The following is a 14060-nucleotide window of genomic DNA, read 5'->3' as shown; positions in this document are numbered from 1 at the left end:
TTCCAGAAATTTGATAGTATTAACTCTTACTTTTAGGTCTATGATCTATTTAATGTTAATTGTTATATACAGGTGAATCAAGGAAAACAGTGTCAAAGGTCAAGGTTCATCTTTTTCCCTAAGGATATCTTATTGTTCCAACACCATTTATTGAAAGGACTCTCAACTTTGAATTATTTTGGTACCTTCTTGAAAATCTGTTAACCTCATATGTATGGTTCTATTTCTAGGATTTCTCTTCTGTTTCATTGATCTGTCTCAGTTCTTTTACCATTGTAACAGTCCTAATTACTATATCTTCATAGTAAATCTTGAAATCAAGTATCATAAATTCTATAACTTTTTCCAATTTGTTTTGGTTAATCTTATTCTTTTGCATTTCCATATAAATCTTAGAATCAGCTTGTCAATGTCTTTTTAGAGGTCTGTTGGAATTTTGAGTGGGATTACATTAAATCTGTTGATCAATTTGGGTAGAATTTATGTCTTAGCCATATTGACTGTTCAATCTAGGAACATGTATATCTCTTCATTTATTTTAGTCTTTTACTTCTTGCAGCAATGTTTTGTAGTTGTCAATGTACTGGTTTCTTGTATGTGTAAAGTTAAATTTAAGTATTTCATGGTTTTTAATGCTATTGTATTATTGGTCAAAGGCATTGGTTTTAAGTTTTGTTTCTCTTAACTAGGATTTTGAATAAGATCAATAGAAAATTCTGAATAATCTGATTAATTTTTGAGACTTATGGTTAGATTTCTACCTGAATAAGTAAATATTCTTTCTCGTGTCACTTAGATTTTTATGGAATTACCTGAAGACTACATTAGCAGGCTGAACATTTTGAGATATTTTGAAATCTTAAGTGTGCAGTGGTAGAGCACTTGCCTAGCATGTATAAGGCCCTGGGTTTGATCCTCGGCACCACAAAAACAAATTGAGTTTGAAAGTTAGTACATGTTTTAAAGAAACCTATGAATAATTAATGACACTCTTCTCACCTCTGTCACTCAGGAAATTCCAAGGATTTTAGAAACTCTCTGCTAGGAACTCAGGATGAAGGTCAAATAAATATAATTCTTGTTATAAGTAGAGCATCCCTAACCTGAAAATCTAAAATCTAAAATTGTTCCAGAATCTGAAATACATGATGGGTCTTAATCAAAATGCAGACACACTAAAAATATTGTGTAAAATTACCTTCTGGATATGTATATATCCTGAAGGGTGTATACATTGTGTAAGTGAATTTTGTGTTTAGACTGGGGTCCCATCCTTAAGACATTTTATTATGTATATGCATATGTTTTAAAATATATTTAAAAAAATTCTGAAAACCAAAACACTTTAGGTCCCAAGCATTTTGGATAAGGAATACAAAACTTGGATGGCACCATATCAAAGCAGACACTCTATAAAGTCATCCGTGGTCATTGGCAATAGGGAGCATTCAAAGTTTTCACTATGAAAATGGAAAGGACCAGGAGTTTGAAACACTGACAAATTTTAATTTTCTCTGATTTAAATTTTAATCAACTTGTTTTTCTCTTTTCTTTTTTCTCTATCTAGAGGGCTTTGGAAGATTCTGAGCAGAAGCACAATCTTTTACATTCAGTTTTCGCAGATCTAGAGGATTTGTCAGACATTTTCGAAACAGATGACTTAGTACAGTCCGTACAAGACCTAAGCAGTCAAGTAGTAGATCTACAGCAACAAATAATGGAAAGCCTTCCCCACATTCAGCGGATGGCAGATGTAAGTTGACACCCTAAAGATGTGACTTCCTGTTTTTGGTTTGTATTTCATCTGGCAAATTTGTTGTACTACTAATCATGTCTTAGTTATAGAAACCCACAATGAACTGGTAAAATTTTCACTTATGTTCTTTTTAGTTTACTTTGAAACCTTGAGTGCAACCATAACAGAAAAGCATATCCCCATTCTTAATCCAGAATTATTCTATCTAAAGAGTGAAGGATTCTGATCAGATAAACTCATTGTTTTCTCTTTGTCCAAATGGGGCTATTGTTGATTTTTAAAGCACTAAGAAAAAAATGGGTTTGCAGGTGCTTGGGATATAGCTCAGTGGTAGAGTGCTTGCCTAACATGCATAAGGTGCTGGAGAACCACAAAAATGTTAATGAATTAATTAGTTAATTAATTAAAATACCCATATGGAAAGAAGGAATTAAAACAGGCAGCCTCCCAAGTCTTCTTTTACCAATAGCAAACATTTGTTGAGAGGTTGCTATATCAGCCACTGAATTGTTCCTTTTTCTTTTTTTTTCTTTCTTTTTAATATATTTTTTTTTTAGTTGTTGATAGACGGACCTTTATTTTATTCATTTATTTATATGCAGAGTTGAGAATTGAATCCAGTGCCTCACACATGCTAGGCAAATGCTCTACCACTGAGCTGTAACCCCAGCCCTTTTTTTTTTTCTTTTTTATGTATCTGTTTATGTGGTGCTGGGGATCCAATCCAGGGCCTCATGCATGCAAGTGCTCTACAACTGAGCTACACACACCATCACAGAATTTTTAAGTAATTTTTGTTTGAAATACATGAGGCATTTACTTAAAGTCACCTGATAAAGGCCTTTACAGTTAGTTCTGTTATTTACCTTGTGTTTCTCTGTGGCATTCCATACTCCTGTAACTTCGGGGAATAGTAGCTGTTGAAGTAATTCTTGGTTACTGAAACCTAGTCCAAAGTTTTAGAGTGCATCTGCAACTTCTGATAGAAATTACCATGGAATACATAGAAAAATTTTATGTACCTTCTCAAACAGTAGGTACAGAAAATTATCTCAGTGTACTTTAACATTTTCTCATAACTTGGGGAGACTACTGTAGACAGTCACTTACTGTCTGTCTGCTTCATGCTAATGAAGGTCTGTTTTACCCTATGTTGAGTGATTTCCAAACTGCTAGAATTGGAAACCGTTAGGCTATTTTTATGGGATTTTTAAAATCTCCATTATTAACCATACCATCTTACTGCTATAGGGATCTGTATTGATCTCCAAAGTCAGATTGAGGGGTCTTGCACCGTGATGTGCATTTGGTATCTAGATTTTATAGCGCATATTTTAACTTATTTTTGTAGCATTTAAGGTTCTTGGCCAGGTTCTGGATGTTGACACTAACTAGAGAAATAACCACTGGACAAATGATCTATTATTTAAATAAATCTGAGTAGATTATAAAGTCATTTATAATATTGCTTGGCAATATTTTATCAAAAGGGTGGGGGTTGTGACTCAGTGGTAGAGGGCTTGCCTAGCACATGTGAAGCACTGGGTTCAATCCTCAGCACCATATAATAAATAAAGTAATAGAGTAATAAAAAATGTTTTAAAAAATATTTTATCAAGGGTTGATTAAAAAAAATCTGGTCAGTTTTCTAATCTTTGTGTGTAGTTTTTCAAGGGTAATTTTATCATTTTACTTAAAGTGGTGGAAATTTTTAAAATATCAGACCCACCCACCTGTTTTCAAGTGTTTAAACAGATCCAAAGATAAAGTTAAAGGGTCTGTAGATAACAAGAGTTTTTTTAAAAAATGGTTTGGATGCATATTACCTTTGTTCTCATGAGAAAACGAAAATTAGCTCTATGATTATTTTAATTCAATATCAAGGTGTAGGGCAATGCTCTGTTGTGGAATATGCTATTAGTAAAATGACATTTTTATTGAAAGTAGTGAAAATTATCTTTGTAGCACTTGGCTAGTTTTTAGGAGATATAAGTAGCAAATTCTTTGGCTAAGTGTAAAATAGAATTAATGGCAATAAATTGTGTTTTATATATTATTAGTTTACAGCATATACTGCATAAGTCGGTTCTGTTTCTGAAATTCTAGGATGTGGTTGCTATTGAATCCGAAGTAAAATCTATGGAGAAAAAAGTTTCAAAAATCAGAACTATCCTGTTATCAAAAGAAATATTTGATTTTTCACCTGAAGAACATCTTAAGCATGGAGAGGTAAGCATGGATCATTATAAAAAGTATTCTCATAATACCTGCTATGTCTGTTTAAAAATATGTAATAATGTGATTTGATACCAAGTATTTTGTCTTGTTTTGTTTTGTTTTGTCTTATGATCCTGGTAATTGAACTCAGGGCCTCCTGATGACTCTAACACTAAGCTAAACCCCTAGCCCCCAAAGTGTTCATCTTGCTAGAATAATAGCAAAAATAAGGTTTGGAAATAGATCTGAATGAATATAAATGATTTAAATTATACTCATAATGCTACCTGTGTAAAGATAATTATTGTATAGGTAAGTTTGCCTTCAAGTCTAAAGAACTTGAGCACCTAAGCCAGGCTCAAATGGGTTCTAGCACTATAACACTGCTTCCTTAGCTGCGTGAACTTGAGTGTGTGTGTACCTTGTCATATCTGTGCACTAGGATTGAAGTCATTACATTCTAGTTACAGTGCATATGGAGCTCCTAACACAGGAACTGAGACAGACTTTGATTCCACCTTAGCCTGATGATCAAAAACTTGTGTTTTGGGATCAGGCAGGCCTGGGTATTAATCCCACCCCTGCCTCTTACAATCTCACCTTATTTGAATCTTCTAGCTTCCAGACACCTCTGTAATGGAGGTTAGGATGCTTTCCCAAGAGGATTGTGAAGATTAAATGAAGAAGTATTTAGTAAAGTGATTAATTTCTCCTAATTTACTGGTTAGGAGCCAGGTATGGTGGCACATGCTGTGATCCAGCTACTCAGGAGACTGAGGCAGAAAGATCTCAAGTTCAAGGCCAGCCTGGGCAACTTTGTGAGACCCTGTCTCCAAATAAAATAAAAAGGCCTGTATATGTCGCTCAGTGATAGGATGCTTACCTAGTATATGTGAGGCACTGGGATTCAGTCCCCTGCAAGTTACCTAGGTAGATATGTAGGTAGGTAGGCAGATTGATCCAGATTCTATGGATCAGAAGTTGATTAAAGCCAAATATAATTACACTCCTGGAACTTAAAATTTTTCTGGACAATTTTGTTCAATTTAATAAGCATTTTTGAGAGCATGTAGGAAACTCTGTGCAGTTGCTCTGAAGGTAAGATACAGTGTACCCTTTGATAGCCCATTGCTTAGTGATAATATGCAGGGCTAAACAACAATTTCACACAGAGAGGGGAAGGAGAGAAAGAAGCAAAGGGCCATACAAGTGCACAAGTAAATACTGGCAAATTGCTCTTACCCCAGGCATTCTTTCCCGAGATCCTTAACTCTCACATCCCAAGTGATGCAATGGTTCTTTTCAATCTGAGTTAAGGAAATGTTTTAAATATTGAAACTGTAGAGACTAAGGTATTCAGTATTTTAATTTTGAATAATTAAACTTAGCAGTGGTCTTTTTTTCCATTTACGTACCATGCTTCTCTTTTGTTATTAAGGTCATACTTGAAAATATACGCCCCATGAAGAAAACCATTGCTGAGATAGTGTCTTACCAAGTGGAACTGAGGCTGCCCCAGGCAGGAACAAAACCTCTGCCTGTGTTTCAGCGGACAAATCAGCTTTTGCAAGCTGTAAAACTATTGGAAAACGTGACTCAGGAACAAAATGAGTTATTAAAGGTGAGCAGTTTACAATGGCAACCAATCTATTGGATAAAAATGTTCAGCAAAAGCTGGTTTTGGTCTCAATTTTAATTGAAAATAATTATGATCAAGAAGGTGGCATTTGATAGAAGAACTTAATTTCTTGCCCAGATGGGGCTAAGGTTGTTTTCCTTCATTCTTGCCCTTACTCTGGTTGAAGACATTAAAGCATAGTCCTGGTCTATTTAATTTCATTCCACACTTGTTAAAAACCTATGTTGGTTACAATGCTGTGGGAAGAGATTTGAACCTAAACCAGGCATTTGCAGTCTCTGGAAGCCAACAGGTCTGTCTGTATCATTTTGCTCATTTCTAGCAATCAGTTCATCTTATTATCTTATTACCCAGTGTGTGAGTAGATAGAGGGTAGGCACTTTACAGGTTTCATGGAGTCTGGTGTCAGGGTGTTAAGTGATTTGCTGAGCAGCTACAGAGTTAATCTGCATAGAGGTTAATTTGTGTACAAATATAACACAAGTTTGAATTTCTGGACCCTTGGTTTCATTTCTCACTATTAAGGGTCTCTTCCTTCTAGCTGATAACATCTTTCATCCTCTCTCCAGAGAATGTTTTTCTCCCATTTATATTTTGTTAGATTACCATTCTCAAGACAGGAATCATCATTGGTCAGAAATGATTTTTTTTCTTTAGCATGTATTCCTAGATCAACAACCACTCTCATAAGAACAGAAAATTGCTGAAAAATCTTGAATTCTACAGACCCTCTTAGTAGACATCTGCATCCTACCTTTGACCACCACAATAGCTTGTTCCTTCTTAAGTTTCATGTGCCTGTGGCTGCCACTCGATCATCCTAAGGTTTCATTCTGTATTCCCTGGTTTGAGTCTTACCTCACACAGTCCCTTTTGGCCTGGCTAGTGATCTGCTGGTATCATTTTCTAACACTCACAGAGAGAAAAAAGACATAGCACTCAATGTTCTATTTTTTTAATAATGTAAGAGAAGAAAAGAACATCAAACTTGATGTAGTATTTTTAATCTTTTGGTGCTTTATTGGTCTCCTGGACAGGAAAAGAAAATAACAATTCTTAACTATGCTTTAAAGCAGCTTCCTCACAAGATGAAAAGGGGATGACAGAAGATGCTATTTATTTATTATTTTTATTTATTTATTTTTTTTGCCAAGTTCGGTATCAAACTGTGCTGCTAAAATTTTCCATCTTATTGTGTTGGTGGAAATCAAATGTCCCCTCCTATCTTTCAAAGCTAAGAGAGCTAGTGAAAATGAAAATCATTAGAATATGGGACATTTCCTTTAATTTTACTGTAGATATTACAAGTGGAAAATTTGACAAATTAGTTTTGGGGAGAGTAATGAGATTTAGTTCACTGTTGAAGACTGGGAACAGGTGTGTGCAGTGAACGTAGTTATTCATTTCCAGCCTGCAGCTAAAATTATGGTTAAATATTAAAGAAAATACAAGGAAGCATTATATGTTGGCCAGAAACTTCGTGGTTTCAAAAGATATTCTGCTTCACAACGAAACATACCAAAGAAGTATCTAGACTTGGTTTTGAAGTCCATTTATCTTTCATCCTTCTTGAATCATACCATTTCGCTCACAAATAGGTCTGAGCTCTGTTCCCTTAACATCAGGTTCCATGTGCTGTTCTGGTGAGTTTTACAAATTCAGACTACTCTTGAACCTTCAGCTTTTTACTTACAAAGTGCACCTCCTTGATCCTAAGGTGTACTGGGGAGGATAGGTCTGAACCAGGAAAATTCATTGTCATCACTCCAATCTCATGCCCTGTTCATTCTGTATCAGTAATGTCACTGTTCTTTTGGAAAGCTCCATGTGGATTGTGTATTAAAATGGTGAATATGATATAGCAGTAATGTCATAAATCTTAGCGACTTCATGTTAATATGCCATAAAAGGCTTCCCAGAGTAAGCCCACTAGATTGGAAATACTTTGGAGAAAAGGTGTGTCTACTTAGATTTGTACTCTAAGCACTGCCCAAAGTGACCTGACACCTTGTAGAGCAGGAAGGTCAGGCCAGTTTTGCAAACGTTCTTAATATTTAAAATGTAGATGATATTTAGGATATATCTACAATATATTTAGAATATAAATATAAGATATTCAGTATTTCTTGTTGAAATCTGTATAAGTGCATATTTTCTGCATTTGATTGGAACTTATCATGGGGATAGATAATGAAAATAGCCCATTAATCTAGTCCTTAGATATGACAACAGTTTTTCTTTTGGGGGGGGTTATTTTGTAGGTAGTCATAAGACAGACTAATGAATGCAATGAAGAAATAGAAAGTTTGAAACAGATCTTAAATAATTATTCAACGGAGTTCTCCCTTGAACATATGTCACCAGACCAAGTTGTTGACTTTCCAGAAGTACAGGTATGTTTCTTTCATTCATTTATTCATCGATTCATTCAATAGTAATAAGTAGTGTTTAAGCCCTTGGTATTTAGTAGCCTTTGTATTGCTACAGCATTATGTCTGACTTCTTTTTTCCAATTAAAGCTATTTATTGTGTGCCTTTACTTTCCATTCCTGTTTCATAAAATAGAGGATTGTATAATGTCATTATTGAAGCATGATAAAATCGTAGGCTAAGCAGTTCTAGCCCCAGAAACTGGACTGGGGCTTCCACATCTCTTCCTTAATGGGGAGCTTTTCAAGTGCTCACAGCCTCAACATGGTATATTTTGATCTGCATTTGCTCTGATCCCAAAGAGACTTGTGTGGCATTGGTTATTTGGACAACCTGGCTCTCTGACTAGTTTTTGGGGATGGTAGTTAGGCAGTGTGGGCAGGCTGGGCTTTAGAGGTAATAAAACTCTGGACACCATTATAATGAAGGATTTCATATGCCAGGCTGTATTTCCAGTTTCCATAATTAATAATGTCCAGAGCACCCAGTTACAGTGGTTTGCCTATCAATCCTCCACTGCTTCAGTCTTGATTTTTAAGTCAGTACTTCTGTATTTAAAAACATGATTATATACCAAGGATTCTAGAGAGCTGTGTTTTTTGTCCTGTGATCCAAATGATGCAGGCAGGTAGTTAATGTGGCACTACAAAGCAAGGTTATACCATTTACTAGGTGCGAGACAGAAGCAAGTTACTTAACATGTAAGGTAAAGTACAGAGAGATCCAAGGTGACATAGTCATTAAGGGGTGGAACCAATGACACAGACTTAGTGTTAAAGATTCAATACTGTGAAAATGTCAAGTTTCTGTGTTCATGAGAAAATTTGAGGACTACAAAGAGCTTTTGTTTGTATATCTGAGGACATAGGGATTGAAACTCAGAAAAGTAAAAATATTTGTTTAGTTTATTTTAAAATAGCAATCATAAACACATGTTAATAGAAATAACATTTTTATGAATATAATCATGTCACTCAAAACACTGTGAAAAGAGTGACTCTGTTCTACATTTTTGTAAATTTCTTTAATGTCTGGCTTAATAGAAGACAGATTCTCATCTACTTCTGCATTCTATTTTGTTAATTTTTTTTTAATAGTACAGGGGTTTGAACTCAGGGGCACTCTCTCACTGAGCTACATCCCCAGCCCTTTTTTTGTATTTTATTTAGAGACAGGGTCTCACTGAGTTGCTTTATTTAGTACCTTGCTAAGTTGCTGAGGCTGGGTCTGAAGTCATGATCCTACTGCCTCAGCCTCCTGAGCTGCTGGGATTACAGGTGTGTGCCACCATACCTGGCTATTTTATTATTTTTGTTCAAAGTATATAAAGACAATCCAACCTCTCAAAGACAGTGTACTCTAAAAAGGGAGCAATAACAGCCCTTTTGAATAACTGCGGATATTCTTTGAAAGTGCATTAAACCCAACAAATGAAAGTCACTCATAGGCTAGTTATAAATGGGATCTGTAGCCACATTAATGAACTTTCTATATTTTTACATTAAAATCCATTGGTTTTTCTTATACTTTGAGTGGATCTTCTACTGTGTGTAACTTTGAAATACCATATTTGATCATTTAGAAAAATATTATTTCACTAAATGATGTAGATCTTCCAAATGTTGACAGTATAGCAAATGCTGTACCACCCAGCTGTACCTCCCAGTCTAAAACTAAATTTTGAACACATGAAAGTTTCCTAAAAAGAGCAGTCTACTTTCTGATCAGTACTCATTGTAGGAGCCCAGATCTTTCAAATGTTGGCAGTGATCAATATAAAACACCTATCTTTTCAGAAGAGGCTTTTAAGTATAGCATTTAAGTAAAAGTATAGTTTCTCAGCTATTTTATTTCTTGTGACTGGGGCAGGGTGGTAGGTAGTTCAGCTCACAATCAGAACCAAACATTCATACAAATCCTTTCCCTCAACCATCATACTTTGGTAGGTAGCAAAAGTACTTTGGACATGCTTCCTATTTTGTCACCAGAATATTAAAGGTATCTATCTTTATCAAGAATGATCTAAAGTGAGACTGGCACTTTTCTTTTTTTTTCCCCTACTATAAGTCTACCATAGTGAAGAATTTAATTGATATAGTTGATGTCTGTCTTGATTCATATAAGGTAACAGTAGTTTTACCCACCGTTGTTTTGGTGCCATCGGAACAAATGTGAACACAGCAAAAAGGCAAGTAATTTTAGTAGCATTATGGAAATTATCTCCACCTCAGGCACTGTGGTCCCAGAGGTCTGCAGGCGCCACCTGAACTGGCTACTCAGGGCCCTTTGTGTCTCCACAGTGGGAGAGGTTGAGCACCTCCTGCTCTGTTCCCCAAATGTTATTCTAAATACTGTCAGAACTTTGGGGGGGGGACACTTGACCTTGGAAGCTTAGTGTTTATTGAAAATAGGACACAATCCACTCCCAACCCAGATTTAATTTTGACAGGTATCATTTGCTACTAGCGATAATGGGAACTTTGACTTCAAACAGAATGGAGATATTGATGTAGGAATGTGTGCAATCACACATGAGTCCTGGGGAAGCCCAGCTCTGCTCTGGCACCTGCAGATTCCAGAACTTACTTGTAGGTAGAGGCATACAACTTTTCCATCTGTAAAAAAATAAAAAAATTAATAACCATAAATATCTTTAAGACAACGGAGTAGATAAGTACATGCATAGAAAAAATAAGGGTTTAAGGAAAATATTAGGAACAATTTTATTTTACATATATTTTTTCTTTTGACAGTGCTGGGTATTGAATTCAGGACCTGGTGCATGCTAAGCAAATTCTCTGCCACCCAGATATACCTCCTGCTCTAAAACAAATTTTAAACACATGAAAGTTTCCTAAAAAGAACAGGCTACTTTCTGATCAGCACTCATTGCAGGAGTTCAGGCACGGGTTGGATAACTCTTAGGTGCTAAAGAGAAAGTTGTTAGCCTAGACAACATCTGCTATTCCTTCCAAAACTAGGATTCTATAATTAATTCTATAATTCTTGTAGACAGACAGTATTTGCATATCTACCATATATAAAAAATTATTTGCATATACCAACACAGATGTTAAAAAGTGACATTATGAAATTTGGACTCATCTCTCCATCATTCCCATAGTAAGTTGTACTGCAAGGTAACTATTACTCCCATTTGATAGTAAGCTTGGATGTGGAAAGAGTAAATGATATAGTAATACTGAAGAAGTTTTCAAAGGCAATAATAAAAGAATGAAACTTCTAAGCCTATTTTCACTTAGCCATTCTCAAATGTTAGTCTGCTTAAGAATCTCTAGGGCAGACTGAGAACATATCTCCTAAAAACATGCATTGGTAATACTTTATGTGACAAAATTGGAAGTAGGCAGACAGCCCTTCTGTGTTTAAGTGCAGACCCTGGGTCCTGGCCTTTTGCATTCTGGGTCCACCAGTCCTATTGCTAGCCAGGGCAGTGGCTCTCCACCCCAGCTGTCCTGCACAGTCACCCATAGAGCCTGTTGCAAGTTTTCATGCTTTGGCTCCACCTCCAGATATTCTGATTTGCAAGGTCTACAGAGGAGCTAAAGTAACCTACCCACATCCTTTGGAAATGTAGCCAGATTGGGAAGGAACTAAACTGTACCAGAGAGTGGTTCCTGGCTTTGCCAACCAAACAGCCTAGAACCATTTATCATCTCTTTTACTGAAGGAAGCTGGCTCCTATGCACATTCAAAGACTTCAGACTTCTAAACAATGCAGATATTCTTTCTGTACAGGAAGACATCAAAAGTATGGAACAGCAGATTCTGCATTTAAACCAGAAAAAAGAAGACCTATTGGTGGACTTGAAGGCTGCCGTACTAAACCTTCACCAGCATTTGAAGCAAGAACAGCAAGAAGGAGACGTGCTGTCAGCCAGAGCATTGGAGGACGGTGGAGCGGCTGAGCTGGATGTGTCTGAGTGGAAGGTAGGAACCCCTTTACGTTAATACTGGTCCCACATTCCACAAGAGTGTTAAATGGGTAATATTTTTCACCTGAACAACTTGTTGTATCTCGGTCTATGGCCCATAGTAAAGGAATTTTTTGAAGTGGAAGTACTTCACTTGAGGTTGTTTACTAATGAGCATAAATCCTCAGGGTGTGTTTGTTCTGGGCTCAACCCAGAATTCTTATGCTTGAGTTATTTAAGGATGTGCTTATGAAATTCCACGGGCAGATGGGTAGGGAGCCGTCTTTGAAGTATCATCCTATGGAATAGTCAGCCATGGCAGACTCAGAAGTGGCCCGGCACCTTCTCTCGGCCCTCTCCAAATCCACATCAGTGAATAACACTCTTCAGTTGTTTGATGAAGGGCCCCAGGAAGCCACGCAAACGAGAGGGGACTGGACTGTGCCGGCCTATCCGGCTGGATGAGCGGAAAGGTACAGGGCCCAGAGGCTGGGTGGGCATCTTGGATAAAGTAAGTAAAAAATTAGCTCCATAAAAATGCAGCCAGGCCAGGATTCTGGCGATGTTGATGTGCAAGCTGACTGCAGGTGTCCTTGTGCTGTGACCCTTTCAGCTGGACAGACAAGGCTCCATGTCATTCCTGCCAGCCGTCAAGGAAGAGGCAGAGGAAGGCTCCCTGAAGAGTGAAGTAAGGAAAACGATTTTCTCATGAAAGTTTGTTAGAACCATATCTCTAAAAAGGTGGTAGAAAAGATCTTGAAAAGAATGTTTATTTCTTTAAAAACATTGATATTGTTAAAGGATGATTGAAGTAGTTCTCCTGTTATTAACGTTAAGTGCATCTCAACCTGCTTCACTACGTACAAGGGAGAGAAATGTAATTCAGACGCACTTGTTGGCAGAGGGAGAAGATGAAGTCCTCTCTCATGTCCTGACTTCTGAATAAATTCTCTGAAGTTTTAAGAGTATGCTGTTGGGTTGGCATTCCCATGTGATTTTTTACAACTTTATTTTTCCATATTTGAGTTATTTTGGGGTCTAAAACAGTGTTGTCAAGGTCATGTGCTATGTCAGTGACGAATACAGCTCATTGTCACTACTTCATTACAACTGGTTGAAAGAGACATTCACACTTGAACTTCCGGACACCAATTTCCATTCCATACTTTAAAAACTAAAGTTATCATGTGTCTTAAGCTAAAGGGTAGAAAATTGCAGCTTCTTACAGTTTCTATGGCTCAGAAATGACCACTAGACAGTTTTTAATGCTCGTTTTATGGATTATATTATTATTATTCCAATTATTAGTCCATTGTCATGCAGAACAGATCTCTTGTCCTATAGTGTCCCTAGGACTCAGTGTGGCTGAGAGTTAGGATAAAGAAGAATGTAGGTTTACCATGTCCTCTGACCATCGACAGCTTCACAATCTGATTATGTCCCTTGTGGCAGAGAGAATCATGAAAATAGAGGCAGTACCAGAGGCCAAAACAGAGGGGACTTCAGATACTTCAGTATGATTTAATTTCAGATAGGTATTTACTTTAGTGTGCTCTCTCTCTCAGGATGTTATGAATGGCTAAATCCATCTAATGCATGTATGTATTATCTCACATACCGTTTTCTTTTTGTGGGAGAACACTTAAAATCTCTCTAAGCAGTTTGCAAGGACACACTATATTGTTATTGCCATACAGTTCATCTCTTAATCTTCTTTCTGTCTAACTGAAATGTTTCATCCTTTGACCAACATCTCCCCAACCCCCCTCCATCCCCTCCACCCCAATAAACACCATTCTACTCTCTACAAGTTTAACTTTTTTACACACTTCACATATAAGCAAGATTCTGCAGTATTTGTCTTTCTGTGCCTGGCTTATTTACTTCATTTAATAAAATATCCTTTTGGTTCCTCCCTGTTGTTACAAATGACAGGATTTGCTTCTGTTTATGGCTGAGTAGTCTTCTGTTATTCATATATATGAATAACACACGCACACTTAGATACATATTACACATTACATTCTTTATCCATTGGTCCATTGATAGACGCTCAGGTTGATTCCACATCTTGGCTATTATG

The 14060-nt window shown here is 36.7% G+C and overlaps 1 protein-coding gene across 5 annotated transcripts in view; it reads left to right on the top strand.

Moving 5' to 3' along the window:
* The window catches only part of Syne2 (spectrin repeat containing nuclear envelope protein 2), a 336103-nt gene that overhangs the window by 211769 nt on the left and 110274 nt on the right, over positions 1–14060 (top strand). For all 5 annotated transcript variants that reach the window (XM_077109148.1, XM_077109147.1, XM_076850387.2 and 2 more), the window contains 6 exons: positions 1568–1753; positions 3863–3985; positions 5412–5594; positions 7874–8005; positions 11802–11993; positions 12591–12665. In XM_077109148.1, coding sequence (XP_076965263.1) covers positions 1568–1753; positions 3863–3985; positions 5412–5594; positions 7874–8005; positions 11802–11993; positions 12591–12665 — 891 coding nt within the window. The remainder of the gene's footprint in view (positions 1–1567; positions 1754–3862; positions 3986–5411; positions 5595–7873; positions 8006–11801; positions 11994–12590; positions 12666–14060) is intronic.

The sequence above is a fragment of the Callospermophilus lateralis genome, chromosome 3 (genome assembly GCF_048772815.1).
Source record: "Callospermophilus lateralis isolate mCalLat2 chromosome 3, mCalLat2.hap1, whole genome shotgun sequence".
Classification (NCBI taxonomy): Eukaryota; Metazoa; Chordata; class Mammalia; order Rodentia; family Sciuridae; genus Callospermophilus; species Callospermophilus lateralis.
Note: the sequence above shows the minus strand (reverse complement) of the source record. Positions and strands in the feature narration are given on the sequence as shown.